Source organism: Lepidochelys olivacea (genome assembly GCF_965140295.1).
Source record: "Lepidochelys olivacea isolate rLepOli2 genome assembly, chromosome: 1".
NCBI lineage: Eukaryota > Metazoa > Chordata > Testudines > Cheloniidae > Lepidochelys > Lepidochelys olivacea.
The window spans coordinates 327,300,865-327,321,325 of record NC_140411.1 but is presented as its reverse complement, the minus strand read 5'-3'; the positions used below and the strand labels follow the sequence as shown (position 1 = coordinate 327,321,325).

Sequence of the window (20,461 nt, the reverse complement as noted above, 5' to 3'; positions counted from 1 at the left end):
TAGAAAACAATTGCAGTTTTTAAGAGGAGGGAGATGAAGATAAAAACTGATTCAGTAAGTTACCAAAACTGGTCATTGTAATAACAATAATAAATATTCCCTGATGGCTATGAATCAAGTTTGCAAAAGTCTCTCACTTATTTAGGAGCAGTGGCTACCTACATTTCAATGGACAATTATCACAGCAAGTACAAAATGTCCTCTTCCCTAGGGTAGCCGTAGAAACAGAAAAGTAAACTGACTCAGAGTGTCACCGCAGTGCCTGAAGAGCGGCAGGATGAAATTCAATAAAGACAAGTGCGAAGTACTTCACTTAGGAAGGAAAAATTAAATGCATAACTACAAAATGGGGAGTAAGTGTCGAGGTGGTAGGATTGCTGAAAAGGATGTGGGAGTCATAGTGGATCACAAATGGCATATGAGTCAACTATGTGATGCAGCTTCAAAAAAGGCTAGAATTCTGGGGTGTATTAACAGAAATGTATGTAAGACACGGGAGGTATTTGTCTCGCTTGACTCACCACTGGTGAGCTATGTTCCCTGTAAGCGGCGCAGTTGGGCGGCTACCCAGCAGAGCTTCAAGTGCCGCACAGCTGATTATCAGAGCGCACACACATCCAGCCAGCAGCGTGTGTTCAGGTGCCCCTCCACACCCTCTCCACCCACCTACCCCCCGCTGCTTTGCGGCCATGTTGCTCCTGCAGCTGCTCCCAGGACCCTCCTGGTGGCTGTGCAGAGCAGGAGGAAGAGGGGGTGGGGTGGGGGAAGGAGGGTGCTGATGTCAGGGTGTCCCTCTCCCCTGTACTCCGTCTCCACAGAGCAGGGTAGAGGGGTCAGGACTCAGGACTCGCAGCAGCTCTGAGGTCTGAACAAGCCTTCAGGTGAGTGAGTGCCTTAAAGAGAGACAGCACACAGTCTATCAGAGACTTCCCCAGCAGTCAGCACACCATCTCTCTCTCTCTCACACACACACACACACACACTCTGTCTTTCCCCCTCCCCATGTACCCCATCTCCGCAGAGCGGGGCAGAAGGACATGGTTCAGGAGGAGGAGAGCTTTCACTGAGTGCCTTAAAGAGACAGCAGACAGGTGTCTCTCAGAAACTTCCCCAGCAGCCAGCACACACACACACACACACACAGAGTCTCTGTGTCTCTCTCTCACACACACAGAGTCTGTGTATCTTACACACACACACTGTCTCTGTGTCTCTCTTTCACACACACAGAGTCTCTGTCACACAGTCTCTCACACACAGTCTGTGTTTCTCTCTCACACACACTGTCTGTGTCACACACCTCCCAACACTGTTGTTGTTGTTGTTACTTCTTGGTACTTCCTGCAATGCACATATATTCTCTGTAATTTTATTCTTTCAAAGTGCTGTTATTTGAGTTTTTTGACTGGTCTATGCATTTCATAACTTTTATTTCGCTCTCCCACTTAAATTTAATTCTTTGAGTAGTGAGTTCTAAAATGCCTTCCTTGTCCTGGCTGGAGTAATTATCCCTACTGGTAATTTCTTTAAAATATATATTATACCTAAGTTTTTTGTTTCTACTGGTGGCGCACATCTGCACATTACCTTGGTGCACATAACAATATTTAGTCTGCACATGGGTAGAAAAACTTAGAGGGAACATTGCTGGTGAAGCCTCAGCTGAAGTACTGTATCCAGTTCTGGACACCACATTTTAGGAAATTGGACAAATTGGAGAGAGTCCAGAACAGGGCAACAAAAATGATAAAGGGTTTGGAAAATCTGAACAATGAGGAAAGGTTAAAAAAACCTGGGATGTTTAGCCTTGAGAAAAGAATACTGACAGGGGGGAACCTGTTATCAGTCTTCAGATGTGTTAAGGGCTCTTAGAAAAAGGATAGTGCTCAATTGTTCTCCATGTCCACTGAAGGTAGGACAAGAAATAATGGGCTTAATTTACAGCAAGGGAGATTTGGTTAGATATTAGGAAAAAGTTTCTAACTATAGGGTATAGTTAAGCTCCGGAATAGGCTTCCAAGGGAGGTTGTGGAATCCCCGGGATTGGAGGTAAGGGCCGAGAATTTCTTTAACCATTTGTTCTGGTGCAGCCTCCAGATGATGTTGTATGATGTGTGTTCTCCCCAGGCTTTTGCAGAACACCTGAACGTACTAAAGTCTCAGATCATTTGCAAAAACTAGGCCTTCTATTCTTGTGCAAGAGCCCCATTCAATGGCTTGAGTCCAGACTCTGGGCTAGCAGCTACCTCAGGACCTAGTTCAGGGCTCGCCAGCCAGGGATCTATCAGGAGGACTCCAAGTCTTCCATGACTTGAGAAAATGTACATGATAAATCTTTGTCTCTTTCCTCTTGCTGGGTAGCTTGATTTCTTAATCAAACAGGCCATTTGACTCAGAGAATGGTAACAGGAGCAACACCCTGTCTCTGGGGTGGAAGGTTTGTAAGTACGTTCTGCGGATGTTCTTGACTCTGTTGAACCTGGATGAGGTCCTCCTCTGCGAAAGTGCTCAACTTCTTCAGACGTTCCAATAGTCAGAAGATGTATTGGGTTTCCCCAAGCACGTTTCACCTTGCTCCTTCCATCCCTCTAGCAACACATCCAAGATACCTTGGGGCTGGCATTCATAGAGCAGTTCAAAAGAAACCCGTGGAGGGTTGGGGTACCTCTCGCATGACAAACAGAAGTGGTGGGAGGAGCCGGTCCCAGTGTCTGTCCCAACAAACCTCTTCAACATCTCTTTTAACATCTTTTTAAATCTTTCCACCAGGCCATCAGTTGATGGATGGTACATTGATGGGCCTTGATTTTAAGTAGCTCAGGTTGCTGCAGTGGGGTTTGTACATGTTTTCTGTCATGCCCAGGGTGCAGCATCTGCCCTAGCTGGTGAGCAGCTGGAGGCAGTGTGTGTCCCATCTCCAGCAACCCCTTGGCTGTGAGAAAATTTTCCATCAGTTGTACCACATCCAACAATGAGTCAGGGCAATGCTGGAAAACCCACTCCTGGCCCCTCACCAGAAGTATAGACAAGAATTGCTCTGTGAGGACCAATTCTGCAAATTGAAGCCTGATGTGTTCCTTGGGGTGAAGCCACCATCAGCAGTCCTCTTTTAAACATTGCGTCACTACTCGCAGGCGTGCCTCCTTGGGGTAGGTCTCCAGCCTAAAGCGGTACCTAAGTGTCTCTTCGCATATATCCAGATAATCTGAAATAGCTGTCTTCAACCAACGGTAGTCTCTAGCTTGCTCTAGATCAAGGTTATTTTAGGCTGGTTGTGCCTGTCCTGTCAGGTAGGGAGCTAAAACTAATGCCCAGTGCTCTGGAGGCCATTGAGAGGCCAACACTGCCCCTGACAGGAACTGAGAATGCCTCTGGATCATGGTTTGGGCCCATCTTCAGCGGCACAGGTAGCAGCGCTCCTCTTGGCTGATTGGGCCATGCTAGGCCTTCCTGTTCAGGGAAAGGGGTTTTTAAATTGCAGCAGAAAGATACTCTGGCGTTCTTGCTGGTGGGTCGCAATCGCCTTCAGAAGCTGCTGCGGCTGTGCTGGCTGGGCCTGCTGCTGGATCATCCACTGCAGCAATGTTCGCTGCTGAAATTGCTGTTGCTGGTTGGCCTGCTGCTGTTGTCATTCTACCATCCACTTACACCGGTGCTCAGGGTCCATATCGACTGATAATCCCTCCCCAAGGTCTGGTGTGAAACATGTTTCTGTCTCAAGGCCTTGTATCAGGCATAGGACATCTTGCCCATATTCGCCACCACTTGTAGTCAGCTGGCTCGCAGCTTGGGCTCAGCCATCATCTCTTTAAAACTCAGGCCCTAGGGTCCTTTCTGGAATCCCCATTCCCGAGCAAGCTCACTTTTTCCAGCGGGAGTTGGGCTTACTTCGAGGGTCCTTTCTGATTCTAATTACCTCCTGTTCTTGGCACCGCTCCTCAGGTCCAGCTACGGGGAACTGACAGAGAGTGGACATCAGATCCCTTCTCAGGGCTGCAGTGTCTGTCTGCCCTACTCTAAGAGGGGGGAGGAAGGAAAAGCCAGTCACTGTCTTGGGCTGGACTCCCCTGGCTACTGGGCTCGCTAGTGGTCTCCAGCAGCCTCTCTTCTTGGGCAAACTTCCCCACATTGTCTGTGACCCACTTCACCTTTTGAAGCTCCCCTTCTCCAAGTAGAGCATCCTCTACAGGTGTGCCTAATTGGCACTGCCTGAGTGCAGGGACACTTGTTCGGCTTGCTGTCAGTGGGATGGGGGGGGGTGTCCCATCACAGCAGGAGGCTGACGAGATGATGGGGGGGGCTGATGGAGTAGGGGGGAGTGGAGGAGAGCGTGGGCATCATTATTATCATAGATGTACCATGAGGCTCAGAGAGTGACAAGGCAGAGCTGCTGTGGTTGAGAAATTCCTTTGCTAAGCCAGTGTCCCTTGTTTTCCTGCCACATTGTCCCAAAGTCAGTGTGAAGTACAGCAGAAGAATGACTTCTCGTGTCTTGCTTACGTCATTCCTGCTAATACATCCCAGAATGATGTTTGCTTTTTTTGCAATAGTGTTACACTGTTGACACATATTTAGCTTGTGATTCACTACTATGATGATCCCCAGTTCCCTTTCTGCAGTATTCTTTCCTAGGTAGTCATTTCCCATTTTGTATGTGTGCACCTGATTGTTCCTTCCTAAGCAGAGTACTTTGCATTTGTCCTTATTGAATTTCATCCTTTTTACTTCTGACCATTTCTCCAGTTTGTCCAGATCATTTAGAATGTTAATACTATCCTCCAAGCACTTACAACCCCTCCCAGCTTGGTATCGTCCGCAAACTTTAGAAGTGTATTCTCTATGCCATTATCTAAATAATTAATGAAGGTATTGAACAGAACAGGACCCAGAACTGATCCCTGTGGGACCACACTCGATGTGGCCTTCCAGCTTGAACCAGTGATAACTATTCTCTGAGAATGGTTTTCCAACCAGTTATGCACCCACCTTATAGTAACTCTATCTAGGTTGCATTTCCCTAGTTTGTTTATGAGAAGGTCATGCAAAACAGTACCAAAAGCCTTACTAAAGTCAAGATATACCACATCTACCGCTTATTCCCCTATCCACAAGGTTTGTTACCCTGTCAAAGAAAGCTATTAGGTTGGTTTGACATGATTTGTTCTGGACAAATCCATGCTGACTGTTCCTTATCACCTTATTATCTTCTAGGTGTTTGCAAACTGATTGTGGAGAAGTCTGATTTATGTAACTGTGCACATGAGCACTGATCTATTGTTGGCAAAGGGATCTGTGTGGGCATTCAGACAAAGGAAGAACCAAACCAACAGACTCAAATATATATTTATAGAAGAGAGAAAATACAGGACAAAAGTTATGACACAGAGCATGGAGGGAGCGGGACCTGCTCATGTCATTGCAGAACAGAGGCAAGGGAAAAGCCCTGTGCTCTCATAAGCAATAACGGTACATTGAGTGCACACTAGAGGATTTTGTGAGAATGGATATACCAATATAACTATAGTGGCAAAACCCTTCTAGTGTAGACAAGTCCTAAATGACTCTGACACCCCAGAACAGGTGTGAAACACACTAGCAGCATGGGGAAACATGCAATGCTGCACCCAATATTGTCCCTGGTCTATGGAGAGAGAACACCTCATTCCTCAGAATTATCAAGCCGGCATTGTATTATCTATTCCCCTCCTTCTTTGTCATTCTAAAAGGATTGCAGTTTAAGGGATATTTTATGGTATGTCAGCAAGGAGCCATCCACTGAAGAGCAAACAGGCTGATGGTGTTTAGAAACTCCCTTAGATACGGCAGAACCTTTGTTTGATTTCTTACTGGACAGCATGACAAGGAAGAAAAAATTAGGTGGAGCTGAAGCAGACTGAGGCAAATAAGACCCAGATCTTCTTTCAGTTCACATCCTAGGACTATGGATGGCAGGATTCTAGGGAAGAGGCAGAACATTTTTCTTCTTTTGGTTTTGTTGGGAAGAATATCTGGTAAGAACACTATTTTATTCCATTGCTAAATTTAAATCATTCTTGTCTGTTATAGTTTCTCTTAAGGGACCTAAAGTGTACTTTTGAGATCAGAACTTTTGACAAAAGAGTTCAAGGAACAGCTGTTTTGTTACCGGACTGCAGTGAGCCATGGGGCTGCATCAGTATAACTGTCAGGAGATTTCGGCCCATTGTGATCATTTATATACCATTACAATAATATTATGCCGGATGCTGTGCTACAGAATAACATCCATGGTTCAAGATGAGAGTATTGGGGTGGGAAAGCAGGTGAATTTTCAAAAAAGCAAAGTCAGCAGCTCCAGGTTTTGGCAGCTCCAGGTTTTGTTCATATTTCATTTGTGGGTTAATTGAATTAAAGAAAAATTGTAGTTTTTAAAATGACATGAACTTGACCTATGTTTGTAGCAAGTTTTAAGAAGACCTTGCCATAAAGACATGTATAGAGCCCAGTTCTCCACCACCTTAAAGCTTGTGTAAATGGTAACGTTTTATACCCTCTTCTGATCTGGTCGCTTTTTAAACACTGATGTAGTCATTTACACTAAAAATCAGACTGGTAGTGTTTTATACCCACTTTGCACAGATATAAATGACTGTACCAGGTACAAAGCGATAAGAATCAGGCCAGTAGAATTTAGACTTTTTTTCTAGGTTCATGTTAGTGAACAGTTGGTGAATTAAAAACCAACCAATCAACCAACCAAACCCTCTCACCCACCCCCCACAAAACCCAGACCATGGCATGTTAACTTGGCAATATCAGTATTTGGGTTCAGCATGAGAGCATTACAGATACACAAAGAATAGACCTTCTAACAAGCAGCAAAGAAGAATGGATTGCTTACAGCAGAGGTTTCTTAAACTGTTGTCCATGGACCACTAAGCACTGGCTGGTGCTTGCAGAGAGCTGGCTGGTCACACATTGCTGGCTCTCCTCCTTTTTTTCTAGTCACTAAATTGCTTTAAAAACAGTGTTGCCAACTCTCATGAGTCTCATGATATTTGGTGTTTTCCCCTGTAAGTCCCAACTGCTTTAATCTGTAGATTGCATGAGGATCTCAGCTTTCAAGAGAGTAAAATTTGAGTGTACCATAAAGGCTCAGAAATCAGAAGGCAAAGCAAGAGGTCTCAAGATTTTTTTTTTAAAGAAATTCATAATTTTTAATAAAAAGAAAAGGAGGACTTGTGGCACCTTAGAGACTAACATATTTATTTGAGCATAAGCTTTCATGAGCTACAGCTCACTTCATCAGATGCATTCAGTGGAAAATACAGTGGGGAGATTTATATACATAGAGAACATGAAAGAATGGGTGTTACCATACACACAATAACAAGAGAGTGATCACTTAAGGTGAGCTATCACCAGCAGGAGAGCAGGGGAGGGGGGAACCTTTTGTAGTGATAATCGAGGTGGGCCATTTCCAGCAGTTGACAAGAACGTCAGAGGAACAGTGGGGGGTGCGGGGGGGGGGAATAAACATGGGGAAATAGTTTTACTTTGTGTAATGACCCATCCATTCCCAGTCTTTATTCAAGCCTAAGTTAATTGTATCCAGTTTGCAAATTAATTCCAATTCAGCAGTCTCTCGTTGGAGTCTGTTTTTGAAGTTTTTTTGTTGAAGAATTGCCACTTCTAGGTCTGTAATTGAGTGACCAAAGAGATTGAAGTGTTCTCCAACTGGTTTTTGAATACAGTATCCCCGATAATGTCACGGCAAACCTGGTGGGTGAACTTTGTGACTATTTCACATTTGGGGACAATGTATACCTTCAAATCAGTGGCACTGCTATGGGTACCTGCATGGCCCCACAGTATGCCAACGTTTTTATGGCTGACTTAGAACAATGCTTCCTCAGCTCTCGTCCCCTAGTGCCCCTATTCTACTTGTGCTACATTGATGACATCTTCATCATCTGGACCCACGGAAAAGAAGCCCTTGAGGAATTCTACCATGATTTCAACAATTTCCATCCCACCATCAACCTCAGCCTGGACCAGTCCACACAAGAGATCCACTTCCTGGACACTACGGTGCTAATAAGCGATGGTCATATAAACACCAGCCTATACCAGAAACCTACTGACCGCTCTTCCTACCTACATGCCTCCAGCTTTCATCCAGACCATACCACACGATCCATTGTCTACAGCCAAGCTCTACGATACAACCGCATTTGCTCCAACCCCTCAGACAGAGACAAACACCTACAAGATCTCTATCAAGCATTCTTACAACTACAATACCCACCTGCTGAAGTGAAGGAACAAATTGACAGAGCCAGAAGAGTACCTAGAAGTCACCTACTACAGGACAGGCCCAACAAAGAAAATAACAATACGCCACTAGCCATCACCTTTAGCCCCCAACTAAAACCTCTCCAACGCATCATCAAGGATCTACAACCTATCCTAAAGGACGACCCATCACTCTCATGGATCTTGGGAGACAGGCCAGTCCTTGCTTACAGACAGCCCCTGAACCTGAAGCAAATACTCACCAGCAACCACACATCACACAACAGAACCACTAACCCAGGAACCTATCCTTGCAACAAAGCCCGTTGCCAACTGTGTCCACATATCTATTCAGGGGACACCATCACAGGGCCTAATAACATCAGCCACACTATCAGAGGCTTGTTCACCTGCACATCTACCAATGTGATATATGCCATCCTGTGCTAGCAATGCCCCTCTGCCAGCAATGCCCCTCTGCCATGTACATTGGTCAAACTGGACAGTCTCTACGTAAAAGAATAAATGGACACAAATCAGAAGTCAAGAATTATAACATTCATAAACCAGTTGGAGAACACTTCAATCTCTCTGGTCACTTGATTACAGACCTAAAAGTTGCAATTCTTCAAAATAATAAGTTCAAAACCAGACTCCAACGAGAGACTGCTGAATTAGAATTAATTTGCAAACTGGATACAATTAACTTAGGCTTGAATAAAGACTGGGAGTGGATGGGTCATTGCACAAAGTAAAACTATTTCCCCATGTTTATTTCCCTCCCTCCCCCGGCCCTGCACCCTCCACTGTTCCTCAGACGTTCTTGTTAACTGCTGGAAATGGCCCACCTTGATTATCACTACAGAAGGTTTTTTCTCCCCCCCCACCCCCGCTCTCCTGCTGGTAATAGCTCATCTTAAGTGATCACTCTCCTTACAGTGTGTATGGTAACACCCATTTTTTCATGTTCTGTGTGTATATAACTCTCCTCACTGTATTTTCCACTGAATGCCTCCGATGAAGTGAGCTGTAGCTCACGAAAGCTCATGCTCAAATAAATGGGTTAGTCTCTAAGGTGCCACAAGTCCTCCTTTTCCTTTTGATTTTAATGTGATTCAGTGCAGAGAGGCAGCAGCAGGGGGTATCAGGTGACTGATATTTCTAGCTATCATGCGAATACAAGCAATGGAGTAACAATACTGCATTAACATCAGTAACTTGCAGTGGCAGAGCCCCAGCATTTAAGCAGAAAATAAATAGTTTGAGCCTCCTGTCACTTGCATGGGTTCGACAGCAGTGTAACATCACAATTCATATCAGCATGAGAAGAGTTTCAGGTCATTTCTGTTCACAGCACGTGGCAGAAGGTGTGTGCTCTGTCCCAGCTGACATTCACAGAGAGGGCATGAAGTGAGCTGTAGCCCATGAAAGCTCATGCTCCAATAAATTGGTTAGTCTCTAAGGTGCCACAAGTCCTCCTGTTCTTTTTGCAGCACAGCTGCTACTCTGGAACCCTTCACAGAAGTGTAATTTTACTTTCTTTTTCAAATATGCAGGGGGAAAAACACTGTCACTTAATGGCTTGCCTGCTACAGGCAATGTGACAGAAAATTCTTCAGCTTATGTTTTGGTTCATACGTTTAGTGTTACTTTATCACCATCACCTTCTGAAGTGGCTTCAGGATATCCTTTAATAATAAACTCAAATCCACTTACGAAAGCTTTTCGGATTGATCCTGGAGCTACACATACTTACCAGGTAAGTTTTCAATTCAACTTGGGCAATGTGTTTAGTCTGTAGACTGATGCTTACTCTTTGGATTACTGAGAGCTGATATTGGTACCGTATTTATTCATGTATCATTTAATTGTAAGAGTTGCAAAAGCAGATCAAGGTATCTATTACAGGAAATTCAACTCTTATAGCACCCAAATAGCTGATAGTGCTTCTAGGCTTTTTATTGGTTTTCACACACCATATTTGTTCCACATATCACAGAAGTAATTGTTTTGAAAAATACTAAGGTGAATAAAGAAAAGGAGGACTTGTGGCACCTTAGAGACTAACCAATTTATTTGAGCATAAGCTTTCCTGAGCTACAGCTCACTTCATCGGATGCATACCATGGAAACGCACGGTATGCATCCGATGAAGTGAGTTGTAGCTCACGAAAGCTTATGCTCCAATAAATTGGTTAGTCTCTAAGGTACCACAAGTCCTCCTTTTCTTTTTGCGAATACAGACTAACACGGCTGCTACTCTGTAAGGTGAATAAAAGCACCTGGGGCCTGATTCTGATCTTACCTACCCCTGTGTGGATCAGGTAATGTAAACTCAGAATCAGGCCCTCATTGAATCCAACTTGTTGCACTATAACAGAATTTTACTAACTCACCTTAATGGGGAAGATTGTCAACCTTACTTAAGCTGAATCCAGTTTAATCAGCCCCTTGAAGGCTCCCTCAGTACTGAGGAATCCTTGGACTTCATAGAGCTGCCAAAGGGATGGTTTGCCACCCTCCTGGCTGCTGATTCAGATGGCATCTTTGGGGAAGGGAGGTATAGCTTGGGCCCCAGATAGCCTCAGTTACTGGCAGGGCCCTTGGGGGCTCTGCACAGCAGCATAGCTGGAACAAGCTAGAGCAGTTCTCCAGGTTCCCTAACTTACTGGGAGGCAGTACAGATCAGCTGCAGGATCCGAGGGACAAGAAGTTAGCTTAAAGCAGAAAGGTGCAGCAACACCAGATTGAGGCCTTCCTTACCCCTAAAAAAATAGATCGACTTAGCTTTATCTCCCAGGGCTGTGAAAATTTTCACACCCTCTGTGATGTAGTTAGGTCGATCTAACCCCCATGGTAGATGCAGCTAGATCAACAGAAGAATTCTTCCATCACCCTAGCCACCGCTTCTCCAAGATTTTTCACACTTGCTATCTGGTCACCCCAAAGGGAAACCCCCCTTCTGAAAATGTATGATGCATCTACACTGCAGAACCATACCTGTGCTGCTATAGTGTAGATGTGCCCTGAAATCTGTCCCAATGACTCCATTGTGAATTACTAAGTTCTGCAAACTAGTAGGCAAGTGAACAAACATGATTTAAAAAGCTAGGATGATGCGGCACAAATGTAATTAGCTCATTTACTGGACAAGCGTAGTTAGTGTTAATTATTTATGCTGTTGCATAATATTCTAATGAATGTGTAGTACCATATTTTGTAAAAGTAATGAACGCCTAGTAATGAGATACCCCAGAACTACACTCTACTATTAAGTCTTTGCTGAGATATGGGGAAGGCTATTTTCATGCATGAATTATGGGGGCTGACAATTAGAATCTCTATTTTCACAGCCCTCTGCTGCTGTGGTGCGAGAGCGGGAGGAGAGCATAGGGAGATTCTTACCTACCCTCCACCCACAGAACAAAAGCAGCAGAGCAGGTTCCCCACACATTATGCAGGAACATGCTAGCCCATGCACCAAGTCTCCTGCTTTGAGCAGTGTATAGCTAAGGCTCCCCCTCTCCAGGCCCACAGCAGCAGCAATCGGTAGTTGGAGGTAGAATTGTTCCTGCTCAGAGGCGCAAAGAGTGGTCCAGCTCACCTCCAGATAACATGCTGTATTTCTCCATCGTGCACTGTAAGGACAATTGAGCATCTCTTTCCTCTTCATTGGAGAGGCATCTAAAAACAGCAGCATCAAAGCTGAATATATAGCTTACCACACTGTTCATGAAATCAGTGAAAATGTTTAATTGTTGTGAATTGGAGGTATATTTCTATTAAGCAGGACCCAATCTGCTTAGAAATATCTAGATTCTCATTTAGACTGTGTGACAGAGTGGCACCCACCTCCCACGAGCGCACCCTGGTTGAGGGTGTGCATGCCTGCGATTTTTTTCTCTGCTCACAGCGACCCATCAGCCACTGCGTTTGTTAAGTGGGGCTTCGGTGACTCAGCCCTCCGGCCAAGTCACACTCTCTCCATGTGCAAAACAAGCAAAGCCCTTCCGGGGGATACAGTCCAAAATGTCCTTCAGTCCTCCCTGGACTCAGTCTTTAATAGTCCAACAGGGACCTACTGCAGTACCCCCTCAGTTGGTGCATCTTCCTGTAGCCCTCAGTCTTTAACCAGTCCAACATGGCACCTTTTTATATGTATTTATTCCTATATACAATAATTACAGATTTGATTGCATAGTGTGCTACTAATAATTTGTTACATTTCAGGTTGTTACCACTGGAGATCCTGTTCTAGATTATGAAACTATGCCAAACAGCTTTGATTTGCAGATTTATGTCAGTGATACAGCTGGGGCAAGTGACCTTCAAATACTTACTGTCCAAATAACAGATGTTAATGAACCTCCTGTGTTTCGTGGCAATTTGGCAAACCAAAGTAAGAGAACTGCTTGAAAGTAACAAAAGAGACTAATGCTTGAAATTACAACATTGGGAAACTAAACCTTAATCACTAAATGTTATAGACAGAATGCCTAGCAATGCTTATAGTTAAGATTGGCCAAATATTTCCATTCTAGAGGGTCACTGTGGTTGTTACCTGTTTTATGTTTTCAGCTGAAATTTAGTGATTGATCTCATGCAGGGAGTGACTTCCCTCCTTGAGACTTGCACTAAAAATGGGTTAGGCATTTTCAAATACCAAAAGAGTGAAAAGAAAGCAGTGCTAGTGATAACAATAAATATTTATGAGCTTTTTTGATTCGTTGAAGTGTCTTAGTGGCAGCTATTAGAGACTTCCCATTTGATAGGGAGGTAGAGTGGGATCCATACAAGTACATAAACATCCGAGTACTATTTTTAGGCATCACAGCAATCCACAAAACTCCCCTTTGCTGCGCCTAACCATCTAGGCACCTAAAGTCTCTTGCCATCTAAGTTTCTGCATCTGAACCTCCTTCTGCGCATCCGGGTGCCAATCTCCCACCTAAGCCACACAGTGATTGACAAACCAGGGGAAAGACAAACTGTTTGGCCACCTAAATCATTTGTGGGGCCTGATTAGAGGTTGCCTAATTCCACATGAAACAGCTGGGGTGGGGGCAGGAAAAGAGGCCCTCCCTTATAACCTTTAGCATAGTGGCTAGGGTTCTGAGCTGGGATGGGGGCAATGCTCAGTTTAAGTCCTCTCTCTGCCTGATGAGGAGAAGCATAGGCACCGACTGCACAGGTGCTCTGGGGCTGGAGCACCCACGGAACAAAAATAGTGGGTATTCAGCACCCACCCGCCGATCAGGTGGGATCGCTGTTTGGCAGCGAGCAGAAGATGCTGGGGGGAGAGGACGGAGTGGGGCCAGGAACAGGAAGAGCGAGGGTGGGGTTTTGGGGGAAGTGGCATGGCCTCTGGGCAGAGTGGGCGTGGAGCATCCACCCAGAAAAATGAAAAATTGGTGCCTCTGAGCAGAAGGGATTTGAACAGGGATCTGCCACTTCTCAGGTGAGTGCCCTAGGCTATGCAGTCTCCCTCAATCTCTCCTGTTGAAGTTGTTCCACTTTAAATAATTGAACAATTAAATATTAATTGGGCCAGAAAAAGAGCCTATAGCCTGGTGGTTAGGGCACTCCCCTGAGAAGTGGCAGATCCCTGTTTGAATCCCTTCTCCTCATTGGGCACTTGAACTAGGGCTCTCCCACATCCCGGGCGAGTACCCTAACCCTTGGGTTAAATATTAAGGGAGCTCCTTCTCCTGCCCAAGCCTGGCTGTTGTGTGTGGATTTAGGCAGCCTCTGATTGTTCCCTGCATGTGACTTAAGTGGCCAAACACCCACCTTCTCCCAGTTTGTAAATCACAAACAAAGATAGGCCCCTCCTAGCAGCCCGGATTTAGGCATGGAAATCTGACCTGAGGGTGTGGGGCTTAGGACATGCTCCCCACCCCCCATCAGCATCTCCCATTGGCTATTTTAGGCAGATCCCCACCTAGCCTGTTGGCTTTTGTGGATCACATTCTGAGGCACCTATCTATCTCCTCATATAGGAGTCTAGTGGCTAACCCAGGCCTTTCAGATTGCAGTGTTGCTCCTGTGTTTTTTAGTCACCTAAAAGTTAGGCATTGTGATGCTGAGTGTCTCGACATTCGAGTTCCTTCTATGGAACCAGGCATAGCCACTTTGTTATGGACATACTGTTTTGTGCCTTGTTGAAAACTGAATTGGATTTGGAGAAGCAACAAAGGTTTAAATAAATGTACTTTGTGCATGTGCAAGAGTTTCTGAAAGACAATAAAGCTAGTGTTCAGCCGGCGTGCACAGCAGTACAGTGAATCTGCATGTGTGTGAGAGAAATTTATGTGGGAAATCAGTTTTAAATGTAAGGTCATGGGGATTATGATCTGTGATAGTGCATAAGGAAAGAGACAGGGTTCCAAAAATACTATCTCCATGTGATCGGTGATATTGGCCCAGCTCTGTGTGTGTGTGTGTGGGCGGGGGAGGGTGCAATGTGTGGGAACTTGGAGCACCTCTGCTTCATTCACTGCAGCAATTGCTCAGGGTGTTGAGAAGGAGGCTGGAGTTCAAAAAATCCCTTCTTCATTCAGGGTGGGGTTTGGAAGGAGATCAGTGTATGTTCAGTACATGGCCCCACATCTCAAAGAGGATAAAAGTAAATATCAAACAGCTGCCTGGCTCACTGAGCACCTATCTAGCTCACTCAGTAATGAGGGGACCTGCAGAACTTATACCATGACATCATGTAACTGAAGGCTGTATAACATATACATATATAAAGGGGCAGAATTAAGGTTACAAGAGAAATCATAATTTTGTCACTTCCTGACTTTTAAGAGTTTCAGTTTGAAACTTCAGTGTTCTAACATGTGTGTGTGTGTGTATATGAAACAGCAATGAATTATTAAACATTCAAAGATTTTTTTTTCCTACCCAAAAATACAGATGGGCCAGAGCCACAAAATATGGAGCCAGCTTATGAACTCCTCAATAGGTGGGAGAATGGCAATGTTATTTCAGGGTTTTGGCTCACTGGCAGAGGCCAGTGATGAAGTTTGGATCTAAGTTTAAATACTGATCCCTGCCAAAGTTAAGGATTAAGAGCCAGTGCAGGTTTTGGTTCAGGCCCATTTCTAGCTGGAAAACAGCCAGTTTAACAAATAACATGTAAGCATCCCTGGAGTTCTTGCTTCTTTACTATACTTTGTACAAGAGACAAAATAAACTCCTTGGAGAAGGGCCTGGGTCTTCAGAGCATGGACAGTGCCTAGCATGTTGTGGGTGCTACTGTAAAAAATAATAATGAGATTTGACATGATGATGCTTCAGGGGATGGGCGCAGCATGAAACATGCTATATTTGGGAGCTTGTTAAAAATAATTGCATCAGTTTAACACTCAGCTAGAGCTGCAGTAAATCAGTGAACACAGACATAGGAGTTGTCTAACTGGGTGGGGTTAGTTATCAATACCAGCTGCCGTTAACACTGATGGCACATTCACTGGTTATTAAAATGTGTCTGTTTCTCATTAAACTTCATATTCATATCACTGTCATCTAGGAATCCTCATTCTGCTATTTGGGGATTACTGCTGCTCCTTTGGGCACAAGCAGCCAGTCAGGGTCAGGGACAGATTAATATTCTATAAGCACAGGACACAGCAGACATGAAAAAATCTACAGTAAATAATGAGTTAAAGGTCCGCTTACTCATTAACTGCCCATACTAGCAATAATTCCTATACATCTTAGGAAAGCTGGGGTTCCCATGTTTCCAATGATGTAGCACATGAGATCCTAGTCCTAGCAGTTCATGATATGAACTGAATTGACGTAGACACAGTGAAGAAAAAGGACAAACACAAGGATGGATTTTAAAGCATCAGGCCACAACTTTATTACATTTAACACTTGGGAGGGCTGCTATCTATCCTGTTAGCCATACTCTCACCTACCAGGCATTTTAAGTGGTTCCAGTGTGGGGGCTAAAGGATTCCCTACCCAATAACCCACCACTCATGTAGGCTCTCTTCATCTTACCCCTAGGACTCAGTTCGTTTTTCTGAGTCCTACTCCTGCCCACAAGGGGGACCAAGGGTACGAAAAGGGGGGAACCTCAGCCCACAAAGGCCTCAGGGTCTCCTCCTATCCCATGAACACAAGGCCCACCAGTAAAATCCCAGGTCTTTTACTTCTGCGAACCATCCCTTTTATCCTTTTAACCACACTCAAAACTAGCGGCAAGTTGCGATGAAATAACATCCTTATTGAGTATTAATTATTAAACTCTGTTCTTATTTAACTTAACCGTGCCTCCAGGATGCTGTGAGCAAGGCAAAAAACTCCCCAGCCCTCTGCCAGTTTGGCCCCTACAGGAAGAAAAAAATTCATTCCTGACCCTACAGCGGGCAAACAATCAGAGCCATAGCAGCCACAAAACACAGCTTCACGGCTGCTAGTACAGGGGACGAAGGGTGAGGCTGCTAGAATGGAGCAAAAAGCAAGAGGCTTCACGAGGCCAAAGCTAGGGTTTAAATTAATGAAAGAGGAGAGTGAGGGACCAGTCAGATCCCTTCCTCCCCAAGCTTGCCAACCAGTGACTAGAGACTTTGAAGGGGAAGGGCACCCCTGCATCCTCTCAGCACATGTTCTCTTTCCACATTCAACTGGGCCTAACCCAATTGCTGCTGGCCCCATCAGGTTTCCCATTCATTGAGGCAGGTGGGTGGTACTGGTCACAATCCCCCAATGACATAAAAATTCAAGCTAGCCCAGGTCATTTACCAATGACCAGTTCAAGATATGCTCTGTCTGTCAGTGATGTAAGCTTCATAATCACAAATATTGATGGTTGTCTATTTACAGCATGGGGGCATGTTCTTTTGACCCAGCTGTGTGTTGTTTTGGTGTGTGTTTGGGTATTTTGTTTATTTTGGAATTAGACAGAGTTGCAGAGTGAGTACATGCATCAGGTAATGACGTGTTCTGATACAGTCAGTATATCTGTGTCTTTTTTAAAGATAAAATTAACATTGACTATATTTCTATTCATCCAGCTGTAATGATCTATATCTTGGAGGGAAATAGAACACCTCCTGGAGTTATTTACCAGATTGATGCATCTGATCCTGAACAGTCACAACTCACAGTAAGTTTAATTAAGGAAAAAAGAGAGAGAGACAATGCAATCCACTGCATCTGAAGTATAACTAATTCCCAGGAACTTTCTCCTCTGAACTCACTCATCAGGCATATAGAAAACGGTATATTGTCAGTTGAAATGAAACATTTTAAATAATAAGCTAGAATAGCAGAATGTTATTTTTGATAAGAAGGGACCAATCTCTCACCACTGGGGTATGGAGTAGGTTTTAAAATTTGAACACCCTGAAGTTAGAGTTTGGAGACAGGGTTTTGCTATGACCCACCATAGATATAGCAGGTAACGGGGTCTTTCTTACAAACTGTCTCCAAAACCCCTTTTCAGAGTAAGGGTTAAATGGGGCTTTTAATCTTTTATGTTACATTGAAGTTTCTTTTAAATGAAACATTGGGGAAATGACTCTTCATGCAATGAAACCTCAGCATTTAGCCATCTGGAAAGCAATACAGTGTGATTTGTGGCCAACAGCTTAAAAAAATGAAAAGGTTCTGGAAATCAGCAGGAATTTCAGAAAAGTCACTTTTTGCAGACTTTTACCTGAGAAACTGGTGAAAGATACAACATTATCACAAACAGACACTTCAGGTGTTACTTCAGCCTGTAGCAATACTCAAAAGACCAATTACGTTTTAGGAGCTGCATTCTTGACCTCCTTACTCAGTCTTTTCTCAGTCAAACTCCCACTGAAGTCAATGTGGGTTTGACTGAATAAGAAAAGATGTAAAGGCCTCAGGATTTAGCTCTAGATTAACGATTATTGCCAATGAAAGAGAAAAATAACTGCAGTGAATTCTTCATAAGCAAAAGTCTTTGAATCTGTGATAAATCCCAGTCATAATAAGGAGACGCACATGCAGAAATGATGGACTGCTGGTACAATAATACTCCCAGCAGGAAAACTAGAGTGGTCCATTGATAAGAATTTGTTAGCTTAATTGATTAGATTACTCAGCCGCTTTTTCAGCAACTTCAGTTAAACATATTACAATAGGAGATGAGTTCTGGTTACACTCGGTTCTATTTCATTTCTGTTTGTCAAAGAAGTAACACAAGAGGAGTAGCACCAGTTGAGCAGGTCTTTCATAAGGCTGTAGGATTTTTAAGAACACTTTACTGATCACCTGGCTTATCATTATTTGATGCTGTATGTTCTAGAATATCACTTGTTAAGTTAGGCCTGGGCTACACTACACAGTTAGGTTGACTCAAGGCACCTTACGTTAACCTAGCTGTGGGTGTCTCTCCACTTGAATTTGGCTCCTGATGACATAAGTGCCCCATTACACTGATTTAATAACACCACCTCCCCAAGCAACATAGAGTCAGGGTCAACGTAGTTAGGTCGACGCAATGTGAGTGGGGGTGAGAATTATTCTGATAAAAATGTGACACAATGACTAGCTTGGTATGTGACCATGTCTCTTTCTAATGGGGACCACTGTCATGCCCTGCTTGCTATTTACCAGAAGATCTACTTCTATAGCTCAAGTGACAGTGGCTTGTGTTTCTGGTGATGAATGTCCTGGGTTTGATCCTGCTGGTGACCACGATGCCTGTACATTTCCATACACAGAGTTCTGGGAATACTGTAAATGTGGGGCATATATTTCCTTGATCCATTCTGTATGCCAGTGAATGAATGGCTGGATGTTTTAAAAAGATACAGATACTAATTCATAATCCTTTTATTCCAGTATTCATGTACCCCTGTGTCACAGCCATTCATGGTTTCTCAAACTGGAACCATTTCTTCCACAAAAGAATTTGATTTTGAGAGAGATCCACATCTGTAAGTATTCATTTTGATCCTCTGATCATTCTCGTTGTTCATTGTTAACAGAGACCTACTGCATGTAATCCATGGTGTGATTCTGGTTTGATTTTGTTTTTATTTAACAGTTATTTGTTAAACATAACAGTGACAGACCGCCTAGGGCTGAGCACCACCAGGGCAGTGATAGTCAACATCATTAACACCAATGACGAAACACCTTACTTTACCACGTAAGTGAAACGATCACTTTGCACCCTAAAAATACACATAGTTCTCAGACTTTTCAGCCTCAGCATTATTGGTTCAACCTTTTGGGAGACTCTATAGCATAGCCATTAACTGATACAATGTCTCATTGTTTCCATGTACTTCTCCCTCTTTCTATATCCATCTTTTTTAAACTTAGATTGTAAGCTATTTGGGGCAGGGTCTATCTTTTTGTTCAGAGCCTATCACAGTGGGGTCCTGCTCCATGACTGGGGCTCTGAGGTGCCACGACCATACACATAATAATAAACTAATGATAATACATAAGAACAGCCATACTGGGTCTGACCAATGGTCCTTCCAGCCCAGTATCCTGTCTTCCAACAGTGGCCAATGCCAGGTGTTTCAGAGGGAATGAACAGAACAGGGTAATCATCAAATGATCCATTCTCTGTCACCCATTCCCAGCTTCTGGCAAACATTAATAACTATTCTAATAACTGTTGCTAAAACACTATTTTCATTTTGTTATGACTTCTTAGTCTCTTGTTGGACGTTTTTATCAGTTTCTTTCCATTATCCCTGTACATGTTATTACAGTTAATTTTCAAAGCTTGTGTTTGATGCTAAGTCAAGCATGAAGACATACACTCTGTCTGGCTGAAACTCACCCCTGTGCAGAATGTCAAAATAAGGTCTATGGTTCAGATCCACAAAGGTACTTAGACTCCTTACTGCCATCAATTTAAACTGGAAGTTAGGAGCCTAAATATCTTTATGGATCCAGGCCCTAAGTCCCAATTTTAGGGTCCACTGCAATGCATAAGCCCCCTGTGACGAAGTGGGACTGTTCTTAATGTTTCCTCTGAATAGTGTGGGGGTGCCTCAGTTTCCCCTATGCAGTTCTTAAGTATCTAGGTGGTGGGGTAAGGGTGTATGATCACTGCAGAGCCCTAGAGGGCAGGTGTGTGCAGGAGTCTGGCCACAGAGAATGGCTGACACCCTGTTTCCGGGCAACTGATGATCTGGGCCCTTCCCCCCTGCAAGGTGAGAGCTAAAGGGTTGGAGAACAA

General features: G+C 44.0%; 1 protein-coding gene across 1 annotated transcript in view; it reads left to right on the top strand.

The window, feature by feature from the left end:
- Positions 1-5,941: 5,941 nt before the first annotated feature.
- CDHR3 (cadherin related family member 3) overlaps positions 5,942-20,461 on the top strand; it is a gene marked incomplete at both ends in the record, with an annotated part of 62,086 nt that continues 47,566 nt past the window's right edge. The window contains 6 exons of the mRNA XM_084618139.1: positions 5,942-6,011; positions 9,831-10,033; positions 12,505-12,673; positions 17,301-17,392; positions 19,102-19,196; positions 19,307-19,411. Coding sequence (XP_084474265.1) covers positions 5,942-6,011; positions 9,831-10,033; positions 12,505-12,673; positions 17,301-17,392; positions 19,102-19,196; positions 19,307-19,411 — 734 coding nt within the window. The remainder of the gene's footprint in view (positions 6,012-9,830; positions 10,034-12,504; positions 12,674-17,300; positions 17,393-19,101; positions 19,197-19,306; positions 19,412-20,461) is intronic.